The sequence below is a fragment of the Aspergillus alliaceus genome (genome assembly GCF_009176365.1).
Source record: "Aspergillus alliaceus strain CBS 536.65 unplaced genomic scaffold BDW43scaffold_51, whole genome shotgun sequence".
NCBI lineage: Eukaryota > Fungi > Ascomycota > Eurotiomycetes > Eurotiales > Aspergillaceae > Aspergillus > Aspergillus alliaceus.
Genome location: NW_022474734.1, coordinates 7,087 through 29,499, shown reverse-complemented (window position 1 = coordinate 29,499; position 22,413 = coordinate 7,087). Strand labels below are relative to the sequence as shown.

At 45.9% G+C, this 22,413-nt stretch overlaps 6 protein-coding genes across 6 annotated transcripts; 1 reads left to right on the top strand and 5 right to left on the bottom strand.

The window, feature by feature from the left end:
- Positions 1–1,358: 1,358 nt before the first annotated feature.
- Positions 1,359–2,901, bottom strand: BDW43DRAFT_302989 (alkene reductase; the record flags this gene model as incomplete). Its single annotated transcript, XM_032045349.1, has 5 exons — positions 1,359–2,018; positions 2,070–2,288; positions 2,346–2,408; positions 2,543–2,596; positions 2,689–2,901. The coding sequence occupies 5 exons, from the start codon at positions 2,899–2,901 to the stop codon at positions 1,359–1,361; spliced, it is 1,209 nt and encodes a 402-aa protein (XP_031896397.1).
- Positions 2,902–4,580: 1,679 nt separating this feature from the next.
- BDW43DRAFT_287888 (GMC family oxidoreductase) lies at positions 4,581–7,265 on the bottom strand. The gene is made up of 7 exons (XM_032043204.1): positions 7,077–7,265; positions 6,779–7,018; positions 6,610–6,729; positions 6,349–6,565; positions 5,760–6,296; positions 5,111–5,714; positions 4,581–5,064 (listed from the first exon to the last, which is right to left on the bottom strand). Exons 2-7 carry the CDS (start codon positions 6,817–6,819, stop codon positions 4,793–4,795), a joined length of 1,791 nt encoding a protein of 596 aa, XP_031896396.1. The 5' UTR covers positions 6,820–7,018; positions 7,077–7,265; the 3' UTR covers positions 4,581–4,792.
- Positions 7,266–8,211: 946 nt separating this feature from the next.
- On the bottom strand, positions 8,212–9,005 carry BDW43DRAFT_302987 (P-loop containing nucleoside triphosphate hydrolase protein; the record flags this gene model as incomplete). The annotated part of the gene is made up of 2 exons (XM_032045348.1): positions 8,212–8,241; positions 8,640–9,005. The coding sequence occupies 2 exons, from the start codon at positions 9,003–9,005 to the stop codon at positions 8,212–8,214; spliced, it is 396 nt and encodes a 131-aa protein (XP_031896395.1).
- Positions 9,006–13,307: 4,302 nt separating this feature from the next.
- On the top strand, positions 13,308–14,539 carry BDW43DRAFT_186690 (glycoside hydrolase family 11 protein). The gene is made up of 2 exons (XM_032038957.1): positions 13,308–13,604; positions 13,654–14,539. Exons 1-2 carry the CDS (start codon positions 13,348–13,350, stop codon positions 14,051–14,053), a joined length of 657 nt encoding a protein of 218 aa, XP_031896394.1. The 5' UTR covers positions 13,308–13,347; the 3' UTR covers positions 14,054–14,539.
- Positions 14,540–15,878: 1,339 nt separating this feature from the next.
- Positions 15,879–16,289, bottom strand: BDW43DRAFT_314756 (uncharacterized protein; the record flags this gene model as incomplete). Its single annotated transcript, XM_032047893.1, has 2 exons — positions 15,879–16,073; positions 16,221–16,289. 2 exons carry the CDS (start codon positions 16,287–16,289, stop codon positions 15,879–15,881), a joined length of 264 nt encoding a protein of 87 aa, XP_031896393.1.
- Positions 16,290–18,962: 2,673 nt separating this feature from the next.
- Positions 18,963–20,227, bottom strand: BDW43DRAFT_287869 (P-loop containing nucleoside triphosphate hydrolase protein). The gene is made up of 5 exons (XM_032043203.1): positions 19,940–20,227; positions 19,672–19,750; positions 19,589–19,594; positions 19,324–19,515; positions 18,963–19,256 (listed from the first exon to the last, which is right to left on the bottom strand). Exons 1-5 carry the CDS (start codon positions 19,972–19,974, stop codon positions 18,969–18,971), a joined length of 600 nt encoding a protein of 199 aa, XP_031896392.1. The 5' UTR covers positions 19,975–20,227; the 3' UTR covers positions 18,963–18,968.
- Between the last annotated feature and the right edge of the window lie 2,186 nt (positions 20,228–22,413).

Genomic DNA, 22,413 nt, shown 5'->3' with positions numbered 1-22,413 from the left:
CGTTGCCGCGTGAACCGCCGAGTGACGTTAAATAGTATCCAATCCAATCCAATCCCCCTGAAGGCTTTACCTATTAGTAGTTGAGAGAGCAGAAGAAGCGCTCAAGATAGTTGATACAGTCGTCCATAGAATTGAGTATCTATCGGAATGGCATCCGGTCCTCAGTAGGCTACGTACGTGTAGCTGATACAGCATCATCCTGCCCATCTTTCCCCTGAGATCACAACAGAATAAAAGTAGGTAGGTGTTCCAGAACTAGCGCCTCGACCTGCAGTAACTTTGATAATGGCCATACATATTAAAGTAGGAAAGCTCAAGGCAGCCTGATCAACACAGGCAGGTCGAAGCATGAGAGAGAAATGCAGGAATAGAGCATCTAGATAGAGATCTACCAACAGTGAAGCTGCCGGCATGATCGTCAAACCCCACGCATCAGACCGACGATGAACGGGAAGCAAAAGACAGAGAGGAGTGGGTAACCAGTGGCGGATTGCAATGCTGCGTTCGAGTAATAAGGTATAAAATGAAGGAAAGAAAACTCTCATAAAAGTGTAATGGAATCAAAAGAATGTGATATAATGGTAATCATGCTATTCAGTATTCTGGCTGCATAGAAGTCTGTTCTAGTGCCCGCCTGTCTTGTGTGCTTGTTCACAGTTTTGTCTAACAACATAAAGAACATCATAATACCGCATCTAAACTAAGCAAACCAAACCATGACTTGCATGAAAATAAGAACCACCAAGATCTATCAAATAACTGTCACCAGAATCCCCACTGCATTATCCAATTTTAGAATCTTTTGTGATCATAGTAGAGGAGACGACAATGATGGTCCAAGTGGGGAAGACCTACCATATATAGTCACTTGAAGTACTTCATTTAGTCCTTCCCTTGGAATTGCTTGCTCAGCTGCACTAGCCCATCAAGCTTTGGCTGAAGTGCTACCCTATATTCTTGAAATTCTTCGACGTAGAATACAGTAGGACCGCACAGTACGCATGTCAGGCAGCAGGCAGTTGATAATCAAGGACAAGATCATTTCAGGCAGGATATCCAACATATCCTTGACTCGCAGGTGACAAAAGCTGGGGCATGGGCTCTCTTAAGGGTTCTATGTGCTGCCGCCGCTCTACAGGTAGCTGAGGCTTTTGGACATAGGCCATTGTCTTATGTCTGACAATACTATATCACTCTATATAACTTCCTTTCAATACAGCAGGAGAGATAATAGGGCCGAGCAAAACATGTCCCTTGACTCAAGGAAATTTATAGAAACTATGTCACTTCAAATTACGTAAGTCCAACCTTCTACTTAATTTCACCATCCAAGCAGAGAAGCGATGGACAGCAACCTTTCATTTCGCTGTCTCCTCTTCTTCAACTTCTCCAAAAGGATAATCTGTATACCCCTCACTCTCACGCCCAGCCTCAACCATACCAGCATAAACCGTCTCCATATTCCACTTGGTCAGTCTCTTCCGTAGCCTAAGCTTCTCCACCAGATCCGGGTTACTGATAAACCACCTCCCAAACGTAATCGCATCTACCTCACCTTTTTCTACCTCTTCGAAGCAATTCTCGCCATTATAATTCCCGTTTACCAATACCGGTGTTGTCTTCAGCACCTCCAAGAAGTGCCTGAGATGGACATCCTCGATCGTAGCAGCCACTTTCCCTTCGTTGATAGCTGCGTAGATATTTTTTATCTTAGTCTTCTCTTCGAGTAGAAGATCGGCTCGCGGCTGAGTAAGGCATACATATGCGACTCCTCGCTTCTCCACTTCGCTCAGCGCATACCGGAAGTTCGCTATAGGATCCGTATCTAATGGCAACCAAACTGTGCCCCATGGGCTCATTCGGATTGATACCCTGGATGCCCCGATAGCGGCGATTACCGCATCGAGGATTTCGAGCGTGAGCCGAGCTCGGTTCTCTTTGTTGCCTCCGTAATCATCGGTACGAAGGTTGGTGTTAGTATTGAGGAATTGGTCGAGCAGATATCCATTGCCTGACGCCTTCGTTCATCAGCTTCCGATCCTATTTTCCACAGGGAGACCGTTACCTACAATCTCGACACAATCAAACCCGGCCTCGATCGCGCATTTCGCAGCATGCACATGGTCATCAACTGTGTCCTTGATATCCTGCAATGTCATCGGCTTGGCTGTCTCATGAGGATATTTGACGCCTCCGCGCGTGTTTCTGTTGAAATATCCAATGTTGGTTGCGGAAGAGCTCAATGGCTGGCGGTCGCCGAGCGAGAACGAGACTGCAAATCGCCCAACCTGATGCAATCTCAGATCAGCATCTGAAGCTTGAGATAATCACTGGGTGGAACTCACATGCCACAATTGACACGCCATGAATGCACCCTTGGCATGCACAGCATCCGTCACCTTCTTCCACTACAGCATAATTAGCACGGATCTCCTTAAACAACGAAAAGCTGAAGTACGATCCCGGGAGTTCTATCAACAGACATGACTCATGGTAAAATCCTCCCGAGAAATAGAGGGAGTAGCTGGGGATCTGCACATACAGCCCTCACATGCTCAGGCGCAAACATGCCTGGTACGCCGTAGAACCCTCCAGCCTGCGCCACTATCAGCCTTCATGCTTCCCTATCTATCGCAAGACGATGTTTCCTAATTGGATTACACGTTCGGGACAGTGGGAATGACAAACCATCAAACTCGGGTGCATGCCTTCAGTGATAAGCAGCCCTCCCTTCGTCGCCCTCTGAGTATAATACTCAGTGACGAGCGGAGTCGGCACACTACCAGGACAGCGCAGGCGCGTCATTGGCGACATGATGACCCGATGTTCGAGATTCATTGTTCCGAGACGGAGTGGCGAGAAGAGCTTGCTGCTCTCGCGGGGTGGTGAGGTAGAGCCCATCGTGCTGTATGAAGTGTGCTGTATGATTCGTCGCAGGCGGGTTACTACTGCGTCGTAAATCTCAAGATTCGTAGAAGTAGGAGAAGATAATGCTATATCTGACTGATTCTGTGACTTCATATTGGGGGACTCCAGCGATTTTAAACCATTCCAAAGCTCCGAACGATTTGTTGAGGACTCCGGGCTCGCAACTCAACGATCGGTTAAGAACGGCCGAAGTATCTCAAACCACTTTTCGATATAACCTGGCCTGTTTGACTTTCATTCGAAGCGACCGCTAATTAAGCCCATGCAAGCACCCAATGAGAGCAAGCGAAAGCCTGCACCTGCGTCCGCATCTCCCCACTTTGAAGGTTTTTTGTTGGGGGGTTGGCTTGTTCGGTTGCGAGTAGCAGTCGTATCCTCCGCCAGATGGCCCCAAAAAACCACAATTAGTGATGTCGAAGTTATGGAGATTAGTAATCTCGAAGTTGTGGAGATTAGTGATCTCGGAGTGATGGAGATTAGTAACCTCAAAGTTATGGAGATTAGTGATCTCGAAGTTAAGGGTGCCATATCCCTTCGTCATTTCTGCCCTCTTCAGCTCCGACCCTGAGCCCGACTCCTCAGCATTCCTCTCCCCTCTCCCAGATCCCTCCCTAAAAGGTACTGATGTCAGTCTCTGTGATGGCTACTTAACAACGCCTTATCACTTCCCCTTTTGGAAATGTTGATTTCCAATGATACCGGTTGTATTGACTAAACTTGCCTTCGCTGATATGCTGCTCAAATACACGCAGCCTTTTCAAATCTTGATCAGATCTCTGCAATAATTCAAAAGCAGCGACTTCTTTCATATTCAGCGGGGCAAGGTGTTGCGTGCACCTTACAGCGCCTGCGGTAAAATCCTTACCGCACCCCAATAGCTTCAGAAACCAGTGATCAACCTCTGTGTATGGTAGTAGATCGTTCAATAGAAACCCAGTCCTCTGCTCCTGCCACCTGCGGCGCCGTAGCACGCTATTCCCCTACTACCTGCGGCTCTCTGAGCTGTAATTAGCAATCTCATACTAGACAATATAGACGGGAAAAGCGAAATCGGAAGTCATACAAACAAATCAGATTCTAATCGGCGAGTTGAATCGTATGTAGTATATTTCTTGTAATCTGACTGTTCAAATCTGAATGCCATAGAATTCGGCAATCCCTTATCGAAAACAGTAATTCTGGCTGGCATATTCCGTCACGCGCTAGCTGCTGGATTGACTCTCGTTCCGCCACCGGACCCATACCCATTCAAAGCTCTACAGCTACATACCGTTGTGCGATATCCTAGCAAGCGCAAACCATCATATCTGTAGTCGGAAGGCTGATGCGGTTAAGAGTAACGGGGATAACGGCGGGCGTTTGCTGATAATCTGATCCATAGTCATTCCATCTTGCCCGGGCAATTGTATGTTGATCGAGATCTCGTCTTACTCGGGTGGCAGAGTGAATATCGTGCTTTGTGAAATTTCCCCTCTGTTAGCGCGAGGAATGCCGCGTACAATAAAGAAACAATACTAAAGTAGGGCCGATAGAGAATTTCCAGAGCTGAGAAATGCCCAGCCTTCAAAAGAGAGCACCTACGAAATTCGAAGGACAATGTGTTTGCTGAGAAGATACCCGAGTATTTTCTTGTAACTATTCAATTCGACAATTTTTACTCTCCTTGATCCACAAAATGGTACTGAATCAACAGGTTGAGTCGGTCAGGGCCTGCGATGAGACCTGTCCATTCAACAACCGTCAGACAGTTTCCTGGTCGACGTGTCGAGGACAGTGGGCCTTCTCAGCCTTCACAGCAAGGCATCTCTGCCTACTATGAACGTACAGTAAAGCATAGATATCACAATTCTGGCAACACAGCCTCCTAGGGACGTGCCCGGGTGAAAAGCCTCCCCTGCCTATCCTCCCTGCTCATACACTCGCTTTTACTTCCTGTCCATGTTTCCTTGATAAAATCTGCACAGCGCTCCCCAATCCCGTACGCCACCATCTGCGTATGTCCGCCGCAAAGCACTGGCATCACACTCGTGTCTGCTACCCGCAGACCTGCAACCCTTTTGACGCGGAGTTTGTTGTCCAGAACCGCCATAGGGTTGTCGTTGTTTCCCATTGCACACGTCCCAGATGCATGGTAACCTGTTGTCATCAGTACATTATCCCTGTCAACAAAGACCGAACTTACAGGTTGTGGCATTCTGCTTGACGTAGGGGACCCATTCCTCGCGCGTCTTGTACGTATGATGCGACAGATTCGGAGGCCATGACCCTTTCACAATGCCCTTCGTGCCCTCGCCCTGCATCACAATCTCGTTGCCAAATCGACACGCCTCTGAGAGAATCAGCAGGTCCATAGGGTCGGCCAGATAATTGCAGTCTACGACCGGGTTCTCCATGGGATTTTTCGACCTTAATGTCACAGTCCCGCGAGACTTCGGGGCAAAAAGTTCTGCGACTATCGAGAAAGCGTACTGGTGGTTGATCGGGAACTGGTCGAAGTGCTTCGGCCCGCCGTAGCATTCTGTGCTGATGAATTCAACGTTCGGTTGTTTGGGCGTCAAGCCCATCGGATCTCGTCCGGGTTCTCGCGGGGCGTTCTTCCACAAGGGTTCGTTTTTAAGCCGGTCCTCGAGTCGCGCGAAGGCGCAGGAGCCGAAGGGGAAAGTAGACAAGAAACCGGACTTATTTTCCTTCCATTGCGCATAGGACTTGTTGAAGTTGTCGTCGTGGTAGACATGATGGTCTGTTGTTAATCCGGGCTTTTCGGTCTCGTAGAACATAAACACGATCTAGTCGCATTAGCATGCTCACGATAACTCCAAGGTATGACATACCAGATGATCCATCAGGTTCTTTCCCACACCTGGTAAGTCAACGTCGCATGGAATCCCACGGTTATTGAGCTCCTGACGTGCTCCTATACCAGACCGCATAAGAATAGCCGGACTGCAGTAGGCGCCTCCTGAGACAATCACCTCCCTCTTTGCATTGAAGGTCCGAGACGTGCCGTCCGAGGACACACCTACTGCGCCTATCGCCCGTAAACCATCGGCACGCTGCTCGAGAATTACGCGATCGACAGTAGTATCAGTGAGGATGGTGATATTTTCCCGATGGTACTCCTTGGTTATGAAATCGGCAGACGTCGACCGGATCCCTTTATACACCGTCCGCGCAACATGGCCACATCCATGAGGTACCTCCCCCGTGCTGAACATATCATGGTATAGCGGAAGGCCCTGCGAGACGAAGGAATCCAAGAACAGGTTAGCGATGGGCGCCAGATTATGCGGTTCGGTATGTAAGGGACCCGAGTATCCGTGACTGTTTACATCGCCTTGGTGCCAGTCCCCCGGATGGAAGGTCTCTGACTGTTAAGGATCAGTTACTGTGGACTACACGATGCAGAGTAGGCCTGTAAACCTTTCTCATAGCCGCGAACACCTCCTTCCCACTCCATCCTTCAAGACCCCAGTCGTCATAGTCCTGTGGACTGCCTCGAACGCACAGAGTGCCATTGCAGCCTGAGCAACCACCTAAAAACCGCCCACGACTTAGCTTAACCTGTCGATTATCGATCCCCTTCATCGACGGCGTGACGATGTTCCAGTCCGTCTCCGAGTCGAAATTATTCGACCATCTGCTACTGTTAGGATGACACAACCCAAGGAATTGGTGACTTACCCTCCCGTCATATGCACATTTTCCAGATCCTTGTTATGCTGACCTGCTTCAATAACCAGAATCCGGACGTTGGGATCCTCCGCCAACCGACCCGCGACGACACAACCGGTGGTGCCTCCTCTGGTAGAATCAGTGACGTTGCTGTCCATTTTGAGGGTTTCAAACTCACCCGCAAATAATATAATCATATACGTCAGCAGTACCCATCATAAAAAGAACACTTAGTGTCCATCAGACGCTTGTTCGCATTCCACTAAGTGTATCTCTGGAACAGGTTCACAGAAGCTCTTAATCCAAAGGACTTAATGTGGATTAGAAGATAAAGAGTAGCTAGTTTAGCTTATATAACGGATACGTTGCGTCCCGATAAATAAGTAGCAGGAGAGAAGAGTAATTAGAGGTACTAGGTCTAGTAACGTCATTAATAAGAAAACCCCTAGAAGTGTAGCTATTAAACTGGGATTTACCAGTGCACAGAACTTACAGCCTCAAAGCATCTTGAGGCTGTTAAGGCGACTAATAGAGTTCTCTCTTGTAAGTGAGAAGTAAGGGTTCTTATTTATTGCCTGCAAAACAATTATATATAAGACACTGAGTTATAAAGTCATCGAGATACCGTAAGGCCGCCACAGGTGATGAATGATGCGCTTAGTTTAAGTAGGGTCCGCAAGCGGATGATGATGCCTTTATGATGCTTCTACTTTGATCATGTTATGAATCTATACGAGACCACGTGATCCTAGTGGCTTGGCCGGATCGCCGGCTCCCAACCCCTGAAGGCTTTTTACCCATCAGTGATAGAGGAAGAAGAAGCAGTCAAGATAGTTGATATAGTCGTCCATAGAATTGAGTATCTATTGGAATGGCATCCGGTCCTCAGTAGGCTACGTACGTGTAGCTGATACAGCCTCATCCTGCCCATCTTTCCCCTGAGATCACAACAGATCAGGATCTATAAGCAGATAATTAACTAGCCAAAGTATATAACGTAATTCCCGACCCGAGTTGCCATCTCCCATCCAATTTCAACGCGTTCGTACTTTTGAAGCTACCCAAACCAACCAAAACAATATATTTTCCCAATACACCTCGCTAGTATTACGTGTAGGGCATCTAACTCTGGTATGCCCTACAATAAAGCAATTGGAACACCTTGGTGGAGCGCGTTTTAGGGGTTCTAGTAAACGCGCGGAATTGACAGATGACCCCCGAACCTGATTCCCGTGCTCATCTCTCGCCTGGATGAGATCTCTATTGCCTCCTGTACACAGAGTCGTCCATTAGGAGTTATCTGACGTCTAGATCGCTTCCTTTTCTGCTTTTCCTTCTCATTGGCTGCACATAGATCATGGTTTTCCATCAGTAGGGCTGCACTGTGCGTAGCCATCTTACAACCCTTGATAAGCTGCTGTATAGCCAATTTTGAAGGCGTCAAAGGGCTTTGAGATGGTTGATTTAGAAGCTTCTTGACAGAAGATGCTTGCTTGCTGAAATGTATGAGATGTAGCAAGCCATGATGAGCTGCTTGATTGACTTGCACGGCTTGGAGGAGGGGTAGGGGTTGATACATGGATATTCAGCTTTTCAAGGACCCTCTTTGGCTCAAGTGGGTAGATTCCAGCTGCCGCAAAGCTATTTTGGATATTTAGAGGCTTAAAAACCTCTAGATGAGCTGTTGGATATGCTCTAAGGAAATCAAACTTATCAATATGGTTGTTTCATAAGCGCATCTTTTTCCTCCATAAGCACGCTTCAAAGGGCCAAAACAACCAACATCTAGTGGCTGTAAGAGATGAGAAGAATGAGCAGGCATACAGATAGCGGTAATATCATTATTCTTGCAGGCTTAATCAAAACCAGGCGTTAGATGGCTCCCGGCCGACCGCGGCGATCGGCGGCCGCCACACCTGGTATGCCACGTTCGGCCGGCTGGTCCGGGCCCGGTATATGGTCACAGCAGCCCAGTGATGCTTCATCCGCCGGCATAATTCCTCCTCCATGCTCGGGAGCAACGTGGTGGTCAACCATACCATCTGGGTGCGGGCCAGGACCAACCCGCCCAGCTGGGCCATCTGGGGCCGGAAATCACGCTGTGGATTCAACACCACATGACATTCATCGATCAAGATCCGGTCAAACCGCCGGGTCCACCGCAGCCGGTTCAAATACGTCTGGAAATCGGGGCTCACCGCGGATTCGGGGGTCACCAACACAATGGATGCGGCATCGGGGGGCCGCCGACTCTCCCATGGCACGCATGATATGCCCAGCTCCTGGCATCGCCTAGCCATATCGGCCCGTAATGCAACCAACGGGACCACGACGATGGTGGTGCCCCCGGGGCCGGCGAATGCGGGCACCATGAACAACATGCTCTTCCCCCCACCGGTGGGCATCACCGCAACAACGGGGCTCTCCCCCCGCTGGATGGCCCGGATGGCCAGGTCTGCACCCCCCGGAACCGCATGGCCGGCTGACCTCGGCCTCGTCCTCCCACGGTGCCCGTTTGCGCTTTCCTAATGCGGACGGGGGGCTGGGACCCCAAACCCTAAAAACTGGTGAAAATCGGTGCTGGATAACCCTAATAACAACTTAATGGAATCACTTCACGCGTAGAAACACGCACCAACAGCCATAAATTAACCTAAAATAAAAAGGATTCACTTATTCAATGGATTCTATTGCTAGATCGACGTGGAACACTTCCCCGGCTGTCCTATATACAAGAAATAGCCAATATTCTTCTTGCTGCACGCGGTACTATATCTACTCACACTATCAGAAAGAACTGGGTATCTAGCTTTATTAAACAACAAGATAAACTAAAAACCCGCTATAGTCAACACTATAATTATTAACATGCTAAATGCAAAGATCCTAAAGCTATTAGAGAGTGGTTTGACCGCGTATAAGTCACTATAATACAATATGGGATCGCGCAGGAAGATATCTATAATTTTGATAAAACTAGCTTTACTATGGGCCTAGTAGCTACTGCACAAGTAGTTACTAGAGCTGATTACTATAGAAAAGCACTTCTTGTGCAGCCAGGCAATCAGGAATGGATTACTTCAATCAAACATATCAACTCTACTGGTTGGGTACTTCCACTATGTATTATCTTTAAAGGAAAGATCCATATAGAAGGTTGGTATCAAGATACAAAGCTCCTACCTAATAGCAGAATTGAAGTTAGTCCTAATGGATGGACTACTAATGAGATAGGCCTTCGCTGGCTTAAAAATCTCTTTATTCCTGCTACTACTAGCCGTACAACTGGGAAATACCGCCTTCTGGTTCTTGATAGCTATAGTAGCCATCTTATACCTCAATTTGATCAGATATGCAGTGAGAATAATATTATTCCTATCTACATGCCTGCACATTCTTCTAATAAGCTCCAGCCTTTAGATATAGGCTGTTTTCGCTCTTTAAAAGGTATATATAGAAGCTTAGTAGAGTAGAGAGCATGTCTTGGAATCAATCATATTAATAAGCTTGATTTCTTAAAGATCTTTACAGAGGCTCACAAAAGTGCTTTTATAGCAGAGAATATTCAGAATAGCTTTACAGGCACTGGTCTTGTTCCATTTGATCCTGATAGAGTGTTTAGCAAGTTAGACATCCAACTAAAGACCCCTACACTACCAGGCAGTCAGTCAACTAATTCAGCACCTAAAACGTCTTATACTACTAGGCAGCTGGAGAAGCAAGCATCTGTAGCAAGAAAACTACTCAGGAACTATAATCAAAGCCCTTCATCTTCACTAGAAAAGTGATTAGATAAGATTATTAAAGGTCATGAATTAACACTTAATGAGCTTATTCTTGTACAGGAAGAAATACACAAACATTGCGCTAATAATAAATAGAATGGCTAAAAGCAAAAGTAATCTACTAGACAGCTAGCTATTGCAGAGGGGATAGCTGTTCAGGATAGCCTAGAGCAATTCCAGCGCGAGAATGAGGTTGATAAAGCTCAAGATACACTTTCTATAGATCCTGCACTTTCTGCAGTTGGGCCGCGCGTACGAGCCCCCCCAACGTGTTCTAATTGTCATATTCAAGGGCATACTAGGGTTAGATATCCTAATCCACTTAGTAATTAGTTTTCATTTAGAAATGCAATTGTTTGGTTGATAAAGGCCCTCATATTTAGCCCGCGGGCAGGAATTGGTAAACGGTGGCCGACTCGGTGGTGTGGCCGACTCGGTGGTGAAATACGTTATTAGTATATAATGATATATCTATAACTTTTGTACACGGCAGTATAATACCACAGTAAATAAAGTAACACCGGTTCTCTTATATTAATACTTTACTTATTCAGTTATATAGAATAAAGTTGGCTGAGCCTTGTACATGTTGCTGCACTGTATAGAGTAGATATCTATTTCCTGAATATTATTATGTGCCAGGTGTCTTTAGCAGAGCATGTGCTAACTGTAGATAGCCTGACTGAGCCAGTCAGTACTCTGTACATGATAAGCTGTGGCAAGATAATAGACGGAGTCTACCTGCGCCTGTACCAGGTAATGGGAGTGATTAGCCAGGGACACTGCTAGAAGCTCCAATTAACTTAGATCCAGTTAAAGAGAATACTGGGAATTCAATTAACTTAGGCCCAGAGAAGGGAGAGATAATACAGAACCCGATTATTCTTTGAAGTAATTTTTTCAGTTATGTTTATATGCGCCAGCACCAGCATATCTAACCATACGGACCCTGTGTATGGCACCTAAGCCTAGGACTAGTAGCCAGAAGGTGAAACTAAGCAAGCCACTTGAGATAGCCTAGATCCAGGGGGTGAGTTAGTCATTTAATTCTGCCGGCAATATAAAGAAATCTAGTTTTAGCCATTTGGCCACCTCAGTCCGCCGTACCACGGTACTGAATCCTGGAAATCCTGCCGCAAAGCAACAGCCCACTCTTTACTGGAAGTAGTATAACTCAGGAATCAAGCCTTGTTTCAATAGGCGATGACCTCCTCTATTTAGCCAAAAAAAAAAAACAGATCCCGGATAAAGCTGTACGATTTTAACCGTTTCATCCCTCTATTTCCTTTTCTTTTATTCAGTCCAGGGTCGAATAACATGCTATTAATCGAGAGACGCAAATGGATAGTTCCAGGTTCGACTGGCCTGTAGTTCAACTAACACCACCTGCTTTGCATATACAAGGTTCTACCACGTAAAATGTTAACAACCGTGAAATAAACAATACCCACATTGAACACTGATCAGGCTCGGTAGCCGGGGCCCATATCGCAAGCTAAGTTTGCGCTAAAAACCTCGCCTAATCAACCGTATGATCCTAGAAAATTTCGCTCTTTTTAGAAAATTGATCAGAGAAAAGTGAATAATAGTCATGGCAGCAGAAAACATGCGGAAAACATGTAAAATGATATAACTTTATTGGAGGATAATGTATCAATTTTCTTCTGCTCGGTCCGACAAAATCTGTCTATAGGAAGAAGGTATTGAAGAGAAAATAAACAAGTACTGTAATATAAAGGGGCATGCTCTAGTAGATATATTCTCTTGTTTTAGTAGTTTACTCCTATCTAGAGAAGCAAACCTTGGTTTATAGAAAAATAAACTTTTGCCCTGCACGACACAATAAACATATTTACACTTCAAGATGGAGAATATAAATACAAGCAGTGTCTAAGAGTAAAATTCAAGCCAAGCACGAACATTTTCCCGAAAGACGTGGAAATTGGGGCACCTTAGGGGTCTTTCGGTTACCAAATATTCGCGCTCACCATCACTAAGCTTACCGGAAGCTGATTCGATACTGGGGAGACTAAGGCGTTGCTGGGGTCAGACACCGAGTGGAAATATGCGTCTGCTCGTTTTGGAGACTTTAGCAGAAATCAAATTTGTTTTGCCTGAGCCAACCGACATATTTTGTATAAGGCAAAACATATATTGCCCCGTGCTTTGAACGTGCCCAATACCTACAACCGCCAAGAGCTCCCCCACATTCCAAGTGATGCATGTGTCTGTATTCACATTTGTCTGAGATGACTAGCCGGCTCGCCTTCTTTTACTATACTTGGTGATAGCTTTGGCCTAGCCGGATAAATGGAAATCATTCCCACACCGGTGCACTTGATGAGCGTAGACTGGAAATTGGAAGGAAAAAGTCGTTGCCTGGCGCTATGGAACCGGGCGGTTTGAAATAAATTAAATCGCCGGGTGAACATTGAGTGAAGGGTATCAAAGGAAGGATTTCCATTTTCCTTCCATGAACGCCTTGCCCACTCCTCTAACCATAACATGACTGTCGTAAAATAGAATGTCTCCCGCACATGATAGCAATGCATGCATTTCTTGGAGATTCTAAATAATGCTCGGAAGCCTTGTGCCCTGTAGACCGCCCATAATAAACAGTCTGAGCATTAACTATGTAAACTGCTAGTGAAAACATGTCACTGTTTCTTATTGGATTATTTTCCTGATTGTATCACTAACAATGCTCCCAGCACTACCATGCTAGGCCCAAACGGGGTTAACTTGGTGAGATTGGGTTCAGGGAAATATGGGTTCTTTTAATAATACTTAAAATTAAAGAAAGATATCTAGAATTTGTGATACTGCAGGAACGGGCACCCCACTTGCATCAGACAATACTATAAAAGGGTCACTTTTCCCATAGAGAGACTCTTTTCTAACTACAGTCATTCCTTAAAGTTACTCAGTCACTCCTTTAAAGTTACTCAGTTATTTCTTCAATATGGTTACCTTCTCAGGTCTCTTCTTGGCCGCTTGTGCTCTCACAAGCGCCTTCGCAGCTCCCACTGATATCAACGTGACCAAGCGAGCTATCACTACAAGCCAGACTGGAGAAAACAATGGCTATTACTTCTCCTTCTGGACTAATAATGGTGGTACTGTCCAGTATAACAATGAAAAGAATGGTGAATACAGTGTGTCTTGGGAGAACTGCGGCGATTTCACATCTGGCAAGGGCTGGAGGACTGGCAGTGCCCGGTAAGATCTATTCACCTAGCGCTCTAACAAATTATTGACATTTAATTAGCAACATCCACTTTGCTGGAGATTTCAGACCCTCTGGAAATGCCTATCTTGCCGTGTATGGCTGGACTAAGGGCCCACTTGTCGAATACTATATCTTGGAGAACTACGGAACCTACAATCCCGGCCCTAGCATGACCTATAAGGGATCTTTTACTAGTGATGGATCAGTCTATGATATCTACACCCACCAGCAGGTTAACCAACCCTCTATTGCTGGCAAGACCACCTTTATGCAGTACTGGTCTATCCGCCGCAACAAACGCTCGGATGGAACCGTTACCACTGCCAACCACTTCAATGCTTGGGCTTCTCATGGAATGAAGCTAGGTGCTCACGACTACCAGATTCTTTCTACCGAGGGCTTCTCGAGCAGTGGATCTGCTCACATGTCTGTTTGGTAAACGTGAGCGTGAGGGACTTGGGGACTCTGGGTCCGGTAACCTAGAGTGAGCCATGGAAAACTTCGTGTTTGATCTGTACAGGGGCTCTTGGTATACCAGGCAGGCATATTGGGACTCATGCAAGACCGCCAAGTAAATCTCCATTCTTTTATTTTCTTTGAGCGCATGCTACGCAACAACCTCACCAAAATCTTGCCATGCCTTTCCCTCCACGCTCTCCACGCGCCCCTCTGATTGCGGTTTAGGACATTCCCTTCTTGGACTTGGTTGTTATCATAGTCGGCCTGCTTTTGTAGAATATAACTATCCGGCTTATATATTTTTGTTCCCTCCCTTTTGTTTTATTCGCTTCGTCTTGCATTGCTGGCCTACCTGTTTTCACTAGCACTTCCTTCAACCTTTTATTGGTTAGGTTTGTATAACCTCACCAAACCGCTACTGCTTTCGACGCGCTTTTACTATAATATACAAGGCCTTGTTATTCATCTTGGGGCCCTGTTTCTATGATAGGTAGCAGATATTAGTATATAGCTTGTTGTTGTAGTTCTTTTCTCCTGGTCTAATTTATATTATCAACTTCCCTACAGTACTTATGTTTGCTTTGGTAGTATACAGATATGTCCAGATGATTGGGCCTACGTGTGACTGCCTTGTAGCGACACGTAACTGACTACCCATCCTATTTTCAACCTCATTAACCAGCGGTATTTCATGTCTTCCCACTGCTACCCGCACTCACCAATCGACAACTATCTTGCACCAATCATGTTTCTCTCTTCCATAACAATACAGCTAAATTCCTTTTTTTCATCACTGGGGGTACTAAGTTAATACTTTCTGTTTAAATAATATCGCTAGAAATAGACCATTCTCGTTAGATACACAAAGATTTCATATTAAGTAATGCTTATGGTTAATCAAGCATGGTTGAGTTATTATTAAGTTTTTAGTATGTAGACTGTGTCTCCAACTTCTTAGATGAGTTTATCGGCCGTTAGGGCTGACAGATGCGTGTATGAATCAATCAATCAATCAATTGGTGCTAGAATAAAAGTAATCAGAGGTGGTAAAGGCTCGTCAGCGTTGCTTGCTAAGCTTTTTTGTCCTTGTACCCGTGACTGTTCGTAATCTTGAGAGCACACACTCTGTCTTCTAGTTCAGCCCTTTCTTCAGGCGCTTTGAGACGAGCATTTATTTCTTTTAGTTCTTGAGGTGTAAGGATTTTGCCTTCGCTTCTCAGCTGGGGTAGGTCGGTTGGGCTTTTGAGCTCTCTAAGCGGTGGGCTTTGTTGTTCTTGAGTATTGGTAGACGATGTATTATCTACCATACTGACAATCGGTCCTGCAATGGAAGCTTCAGGGTTATAATAGATAGAGTTAGGACAGGAGGGATAAATCAGTAAAGCAGTAAGTATAGTATTCACAACTTTAATCAAGAACTCAAAAAGACGGGAAAACCTGTTACAGTCTCTCACGGATTATCAAGAGCCGAAAGCCAGGCAGACAAGAGGATTGCCCATACAACAGAGAGTAAGTTCTACTAGGGACATCTTATCCTTTCTCAACCTATATATAACTTGAAAGTAGTTCACTGGACGTATGTAACCTTTAATTTTAAGGGCCCGTGACTAATTTAACGAGAGTAGCCACAGGTAATAACACTAGCATACATCAAATGAACTCTAGACTCAATCTAAGCAACCTGACTACTACCCTGCTAGACTCTTCATTTCAGTTCAATAAATCTACCATCAAGCGACCAGCCATATGCCAGCAACAGCCATGTCTTTTATTCTGTGTAAAGGCAGCCGTTGGGGTCGGATGTCTCAACAACGTGCGCAACGATTCCAACATAGTCTTGCCTTAGGGCGGGCGCAGCTGGCTCCCTGTTTGGAGAGACTGGCGTAGATACTGCTCTTGGCAGCGTTGAAACTGGCGTACTGGATTTCGCTGCTAGAGTGGACAGCAACCATGCTGAAAGTAGTGCTGGCGGCAGCGGTGGTGGCAAGGGCAATGCTGAACTGCATCCGTATGGTTAGTTCGACTGAAATTAAACAGTTGAGGTTGTAGTGGAAGATGACTGGATTGATCGAGATATTAACTAGCCTTTTATAGCTGTCTGCCGATCTGTTTAGGAGATGATTCAGCATTGAAAGCCCTCAACTCACTTTGGTATTGGACCATTCCGTCTGCACACGGCTGGAGATACCGTATTCCATATCTTTGAGATTGGCCATAGGCTGTGGTTAGGGTTTACCAAAAGGGATACTGCGGAAATAGTGGCCAATTAGTCTACCATCTGCAGGTATATATCCTGTCTATTGGACTAGGTATAGCATTTCCCTATCTTGGTTATACTTTTCTACTAAGATATATTCTACCTCCTACTTCTCCTCTCTGTCAAGGATTTCACTTACAGTTGATATATAGCCTGACCTTGTCTAGTGGGATTTGCTCGATGTCAGACGGCTTTCTTAACATAATGAGCGACATCGAAGATGGGCCTTTGGTGAGAACCCGCGATCGGATGACTGATTTTAGTCTCAACCAGCTCATTGAGCCGGTTGTTCCCTAGTCACTCAGACAAGGAGTGGATTCGACTCTCAGAAAATAGGCTAGGCTACAACTCATGATTGATATGCAACGAACTGTCAGAAGATGGGTTTGTTTTATAGGACATGACATTACCGTCATGGTCGTGCACCTAGGGACCGTGCTTGGTCAGGTTCAGATCGACGATGAGACGTCGCAACTGACCCTCAGCAAGGCAAAGATATCCCGAAACAACCCACTACGACCCTGCTTTTCCAACATCTGGTCCAGTATCACCGGTGGGACGGTTAGTTGGCTGCAAATTCGCCCGCTTGCGGGCTCTAAGAGCGGTAAGTGTTGCTGACTGGGCGTCACACCTATATAAATGCGGGTTTAGGATCTTGACCGTTACTTGCAATAAGGTTTCCTTGTTGCGTATACTTACGTGTACCTTCCACGCCATCTTTCCTTATCTTCCGCGTCGCCTGGGGAATACACTTGGTTTGGGTAAAATGGCAGGTATTATTAGATGAGCCATAGAGTGCCGAGTTAGAGATTGGTGGCCGATATGATATATTCGAATGATTAAAAGCTTACAATACAGTGAGTGCATTGGAGCCGTTGTCCGGGTGGCACTAAAACATTGGCGACCATTACCTCCGGGATCATTACCCTGATACGGAGTGGGTGGACAACATACCGATGAGGCGGAGTTTCCGTCTCCTATATTGATCGCAGGATTTGCAGGTCTTCGCCTCGGAAACCCGGTCTTCGTTCTGCTCTATGGGCGATAAAGTGATGGCGAGTATGCGGGTTAGCCGAAGGGTAGGGAAATTATGTTGGCGTAAGTAGAAAAGGGAAAGAAGTTCGGGGCCGTAAAAGAAAGGATGGCGCGAATGCCGAGAGCGATTCGGCCTTCGGAGCTGTACCACAGTTTCTAGTAAAAAGTTTATCTTCCGGCGAAGCCTCCGTGGCGCTAGTGGTAAGAATCATCCTGCACTAGTTTCTCATTTCTGGAGGCTCATATTGAGTTAGTCTGCGCTCCACCCCACACTCCACATAGCCAGACCTCAGGCCGGGCGGGCCGCCTGTATTGATGTCTGCCTACAGATGGCACAGCTAAGCAAGGCGAGCGATAGAAGTATAATCAAAGTGTATTTAATATAAGACCTGCACTGAGATTAAAGGAGGGAACATGCGCGATGTAATCCAGATTGGAAAGTAGCAATATAGAATACGTGTAATTCCTCTACTTGTCAAAAGCGGCTTTCATACGTTCGGAAGCAGTAAATACACTATAGTAATTGCGTTCAAATTCTCCATTTCAAGTCTCATTCGCGATGAAGCAAAATGTTTATAGGCACCCTTCAAATGCCAAACTATATCTCGCTAGTCAAGATGATGTCCACCAAGTATGGAACACTAGGAATAGCTTGAAGCCTTTGAAGGGGCGAGACTAAATGGTGAACCATGGTTCCCTATCAAGATCAACAGCGTACGAAATACAGATGTAATTAGTAAAGAAAGTGGTATGAGAGAGGCTTCTACAACATCTTTAAAGAGAAAACAATGCAGAAACAAGAAGGATCCATTGGCTCAGCGGGCCAAACGCTCATGTATCAATGGTAACATTCCTCTCTCAGGAAAGTGACATGACCAGGCTGTTCTATCATAAGTTTGTTCAGATATCCGGAGATATCTCATTTACATCCGAGTACCGCTATATACAGCAACCAATGCAACGCCGCAATTGTCAGAGCGATGGACAATTTCAAGCGCGCTACGAAGCCAAACGATGCACGAAAAGTCTGCTAAGCCACACCAAAAACGCGAATGTACAGAAACCCAAGAAAAGTGCGGTGCGTGTGGAGGAACATACCAAGTATCTGACCAACAATACCCACGGTGGGTGGAAGGAATCGACAGGATAAGGGATTGAAGGCAAGGAAATAACCTATCCAAAGATATTAATGCTACAGGTGGTCCATGTCAACTTGAGGAAAAACCGGGAAGTGCAACTGAGCCTCCTAAATGCTCGGATGCTTACCACGTACGAATTGATCAATACCACTATCAGTTAGCTGAAAGAAAACAGAGAGCTAAGCAAATCATCCCCTACTCAACAGGTCTTAAACCACCAAGCCGCATACTAGATGGCACTGGAGTCGGCTCTGTGTAAAACCACTTCAAGGAGGCTTTTGTGACGTAGACGAAGCCGACGACTATCCTCAGTGGAGATTTATGTAGGTTTCATGTTATCTGTGTTTTTATAACTTGCATAGAGACACGGCATTGTTAGGATAGGCAGAGCTAAATTACTGCTCGCAGACCGGCATCTCGAATTCCAACACTTGATATATATAGCAGAAGACATGAGTGTTTCGTCATAGCACAATGCAGCATGAGCTTTCCCGCCTATCGAGTGTGAGAAGAGCAGCGCGAGTGGCGGCTTCAAAGACATGGTCAACACCCTCTCCTGTCAAGGACGAGCACTCAAGATACTTCCTGGCCCCAACTTGTATCGACATATTGCTTCCTTCCTTCGGCGTCACGTACTTTAGCGGCTCTTTCTCCGTCTCTTCGTTTGTAAGCGGGCCTGCCCGGAGATCTTTCTTCAGGCCAACCAGGATTATTGGCACACCTGGGCACCGTTCGTTGGCCTCATCAATCCACTACGTTTAAAGTCAGCAAGCCAGAGCCGGCACGCCAGCTGGGGTCAGGGGTGATGAGACAACAAACTTTATTTTTCACGTTCTTCAAAGAATCCGGTGTATCCAGCGAGAATCCAATCAGAATCACATGTGCCTTCGAATATGTCAATGGACGCAGCCGCTCATAATCTTCTTGACCGGCCGTATCCCACAGTGCTAATTGCACCGAATGGCCATCAACTATACAATCCGTTACATAATTTTCGAAGATTGTTGGGACCTGGTTAACACACGCATCAGTCAGGCCATGCACTAGGCAGCAGCCATGGTATGGAATATGTATAGTTACAGACATAATGCTACCAACAAGCTATCCGTCAGACTGTGTATCCTTTGCGGCCTTTATAAGTAGGAATACAATAAAGGTGGTACTTACAGTTGGGAAGTAGCCCAGGGTGAAGACACTCAGAAGACTTGATTTCCCACAAGCACCATCTCCTATAATCACCAATTTCCTACGTCGATTATGAAGTTAGCCTACTAGCCGAGGGAAACAGGGTTAAGCATGCTTAATTGCCGAGTCTCAGGTAACAAGACGGGTCGCAATAGGGGCCACATTTGATACCGTACAACTCCAGCGTGCAAAATCAAATGACATCGGACATAAAAGTCCACCCAGTCTCTGTAGAGATTGTTGTACGTACCTCCGAATCACATCGTCATTATGTTGTTGGCCCATCCTTTTCCCAGGATAACACGGGGCGCTGATATGACCTAATCGGAAACTTTGGATCCAGGCACCTAGCAAGCCTGATCACCTGGGGAAGGATGAAGAAGAGATACACCCTGTATGCTTTACTGGGAAAAACGGGCCCCTAAGTGCTGAGGATGATGAGCTCCCAGGTGTGTGAAAAGAACCATTTATCCTAGAAGGCAGTTGAGGTAAGGCTTAAAGCTGACGAAACTAAAGACTAAATACAAGACGCGATGGAATGTCAAGAAAATAATCTAACGGTATGGAGGGATCTAGGCTGAATATCCGTATTATTACCTATGGACCGGCAAGCGACTGGATGGGCCGCTCTACACTAGTCAAAAGAAGTATCTTCGCTCGGCTCAGTACATTAACTGCCGACCAGCAGCTAGAGGGCAAGACAGCCTTTCACCCCTCTAATGAAAGTAAGACGAACGAGAAGGGAATTGTAACTAAAAAGTACTAGCAGTAATAAAATGCTGGTAAGCATCAAAGATTCTATGTATAGCAATGTATCAACCATAAAGACCCTTTTGGTGGAGGATACAAGCGATGAAGGTTCAAGGTCCCTGCTAAGGTTTTACTTTCTGGTCTTTGCTTAGTAGTAGTGGGGCAGGCCATGGCCGCACCTTGCTTGCAAGGGTATGTTCTCCTATTGGAAGAATAATCGGTGCGATAATTTGTTTCCTTCGGAGTTACCAGTAGCGGCTAGATACTTCGCGGCCGCTCGCCACCCGCAATCACCTTGATCTTACGCGCCGGTAATGTTTTACCATGTGTATTAGATATAGAGCAGTTAGCGGGCAATAAGGGATTAGCAAAAAGTGTCGACTCGGCAATTGCGTCTCATGTATTCAAAGTTTCGGTGTCACAGATACACCTTTGTGTTTATGAAAAGCTATTTCTTAAACCAAACGCAGCCTCCCGAAATTTAGACTAGGCGTGCCCGTGCTCGTCGGATTTATGGTTTTGCCTTTCGCACTATTAGGAATATACGAGCGAGCATATAATACCAGTCACCCTAAAACAGCTGTCAGTGTCACGAAATAGGGCTCTGTCGCTGGCTGCTTATACCGAAGTAGATAAAAATAGCACTCGAGAACTTTACATGAGCCTAGATAAGAATTTTAGGCAGCAATAGAAGAAAAGACAGGGTCCAATACCTCCAATTTACTTTTCCTTGTTCTATTTGCCAATATACCGCAATAATCAGAGTTCGAGTCGGTTCGCTTCTTGTTCATAGAACAGTTATGCGTGCAATTTGCGCCTTGAAAGGCTTATGTATATAGTATTGTACATAAGTTGTGCGATAAGGCATTTCGACATCACAAAAGGAAAGAGAATGGGATCAAAACTAACACCCAAAGATATTGTTGAAGACATGGTGTATAGCTGGTGTGTAGCTAGCGCCTTGGCAAGCGTGCGCTGAGAATCTCTCCTTCTTCCTGTATCTATCCAGGCAAGATACTGCACAATTTACGTCTTGTCTCCTTTTAATGCTATCTTTCCCTGAAATCACAACAGATATAGAAGGCACATTTTTATAAGGCGTAGGTTTAGAGTACTAAGGCACATAAATTTGGTATAAATTGAGCACAAACCTGCATATTGAAGATTACTAAGGTTCTTTCAGGAGAATAGTATCAAAACAGTATTGCATGCCTTAGGCTATATATATTACGCGCACCTTACAGCTCCTGCGGTTGATATAATAGCAAGTGTGGTCACATGCCACCCGCTGCGGTAAAATCCTTACCGCACCCCAATAGCTTCAGAAACCAATACAGGACTTTTTGTTAGGTCTTTCCATTCTAAGCACGGTGCTTAGATCAGATCTAAGTATATTGCTACATCTACTGCTTATTGGACATCTATCAACCCCCGTTGACGCTGCTCGGGCAGTATCCGACGCGCGTCACGACGCGTCGCGGTGTCATTGCAATGGCAAGACCCTATTCTCCACCAGATGATCCTCTACAGGCTGCCTTGCTGAAGTCAACTACCGCGGCTGTTACTAGAGCTGCTGAAGGCCAAAAGATATTCAGCCCTGTTGTGGCTTTTCTAGATAAATACTGTTGTGAATCTATACGAGACACGTGATCGCCTAGTGGCTTGGCCGGATCACCGGCTCTCAGCCCCTGAAGGCTTCAACCATCTCGAGCGGAATAGAAAGACCCCTAATACCACCTATCTGACCTACATTGCCTACTCTGATCGCTAGCTTCCTCCTCCTGATGGAGGTGGATGACCCTCCTGCGGAGGGTGCGCCTCCGGGGACTCCACCCGTTCCTGAAAACACTGACCCCGCCCAAGGGCCCACCACCCCTATCCCCCTTCCCTGTATTTCCCTAAAGCAGAGAGCCTTATTCTTCCCTCAGAAGACACCTACAGCGCTTCCTGCCCTTATATCTAACAGGGCTTTCT

What these genes read in the sequence shown, in the direction of transcription:
- BDW43DRAFT_287869 (XM_032043203.1), bottom strand. Translation starts at nt 19,974, where the DNA reads ATGGGCCAACAACATAATGACGATGTGATTCGGAG. An exon ending in AATGACGATGTGATTCGGAG is followed by an intron (nt 19,751 to 19,939) that starts GTACGTACAACA and finishes TAATCGACGTAG; the next exon opens with GAAATTGGTGATTATAGGAG. An exon ending in TGAAGAACGTGAAAAATAAA is followed by an intron (nt 19,257 to 19,323) that starts GTTTGTTGTCTC and finishes CTTTAAACGTAG; the next exon opens with TGGATTGATGAGGCCAACGA.
- BDW43DRAFT_287888 (XM_032043204.1), bottom strand. Translation starts at nt 6,819, where the DNA reads ATGATGGGTACTGCTGACGTATATGATTATATTATTTGCGG. An exon ending in AATGTGCATATGACGGGAGG is followed by an intron (nt 6,566 to 6,609) that starts GTAAGTCACCAA and finishes TAACAGTAGCAG; the next exon opens with ATGGTCGAATAATTTCGACT. An exon ending in TGTTCGCGGCTATGAGAAAG is followed by an intron (nt 6,297 to 6,348) that starts GTTTACAGGCCT and finishes GATCCTTAACAG; the next exon opens with TCAGAGACCTTCCATCCGGG.
- BDW43DRAFT_186690 (XM_032038957.1), top strand. Translation starts at nt 13,348, where the DNA reads ATGGTTACCTTCTCAGGTCTCTTCTTGGCCGCTTGTGCTCTCACAAGC. An exon ending in TGGAGGACTGGCAGTGCCCG is followed by an intron (nt 13,605 to 13,653) that starts GTAAGATCTATT and finishes ACATTTAATTAG; the next exon opens with CAACATCCACTTTGCTGGAG.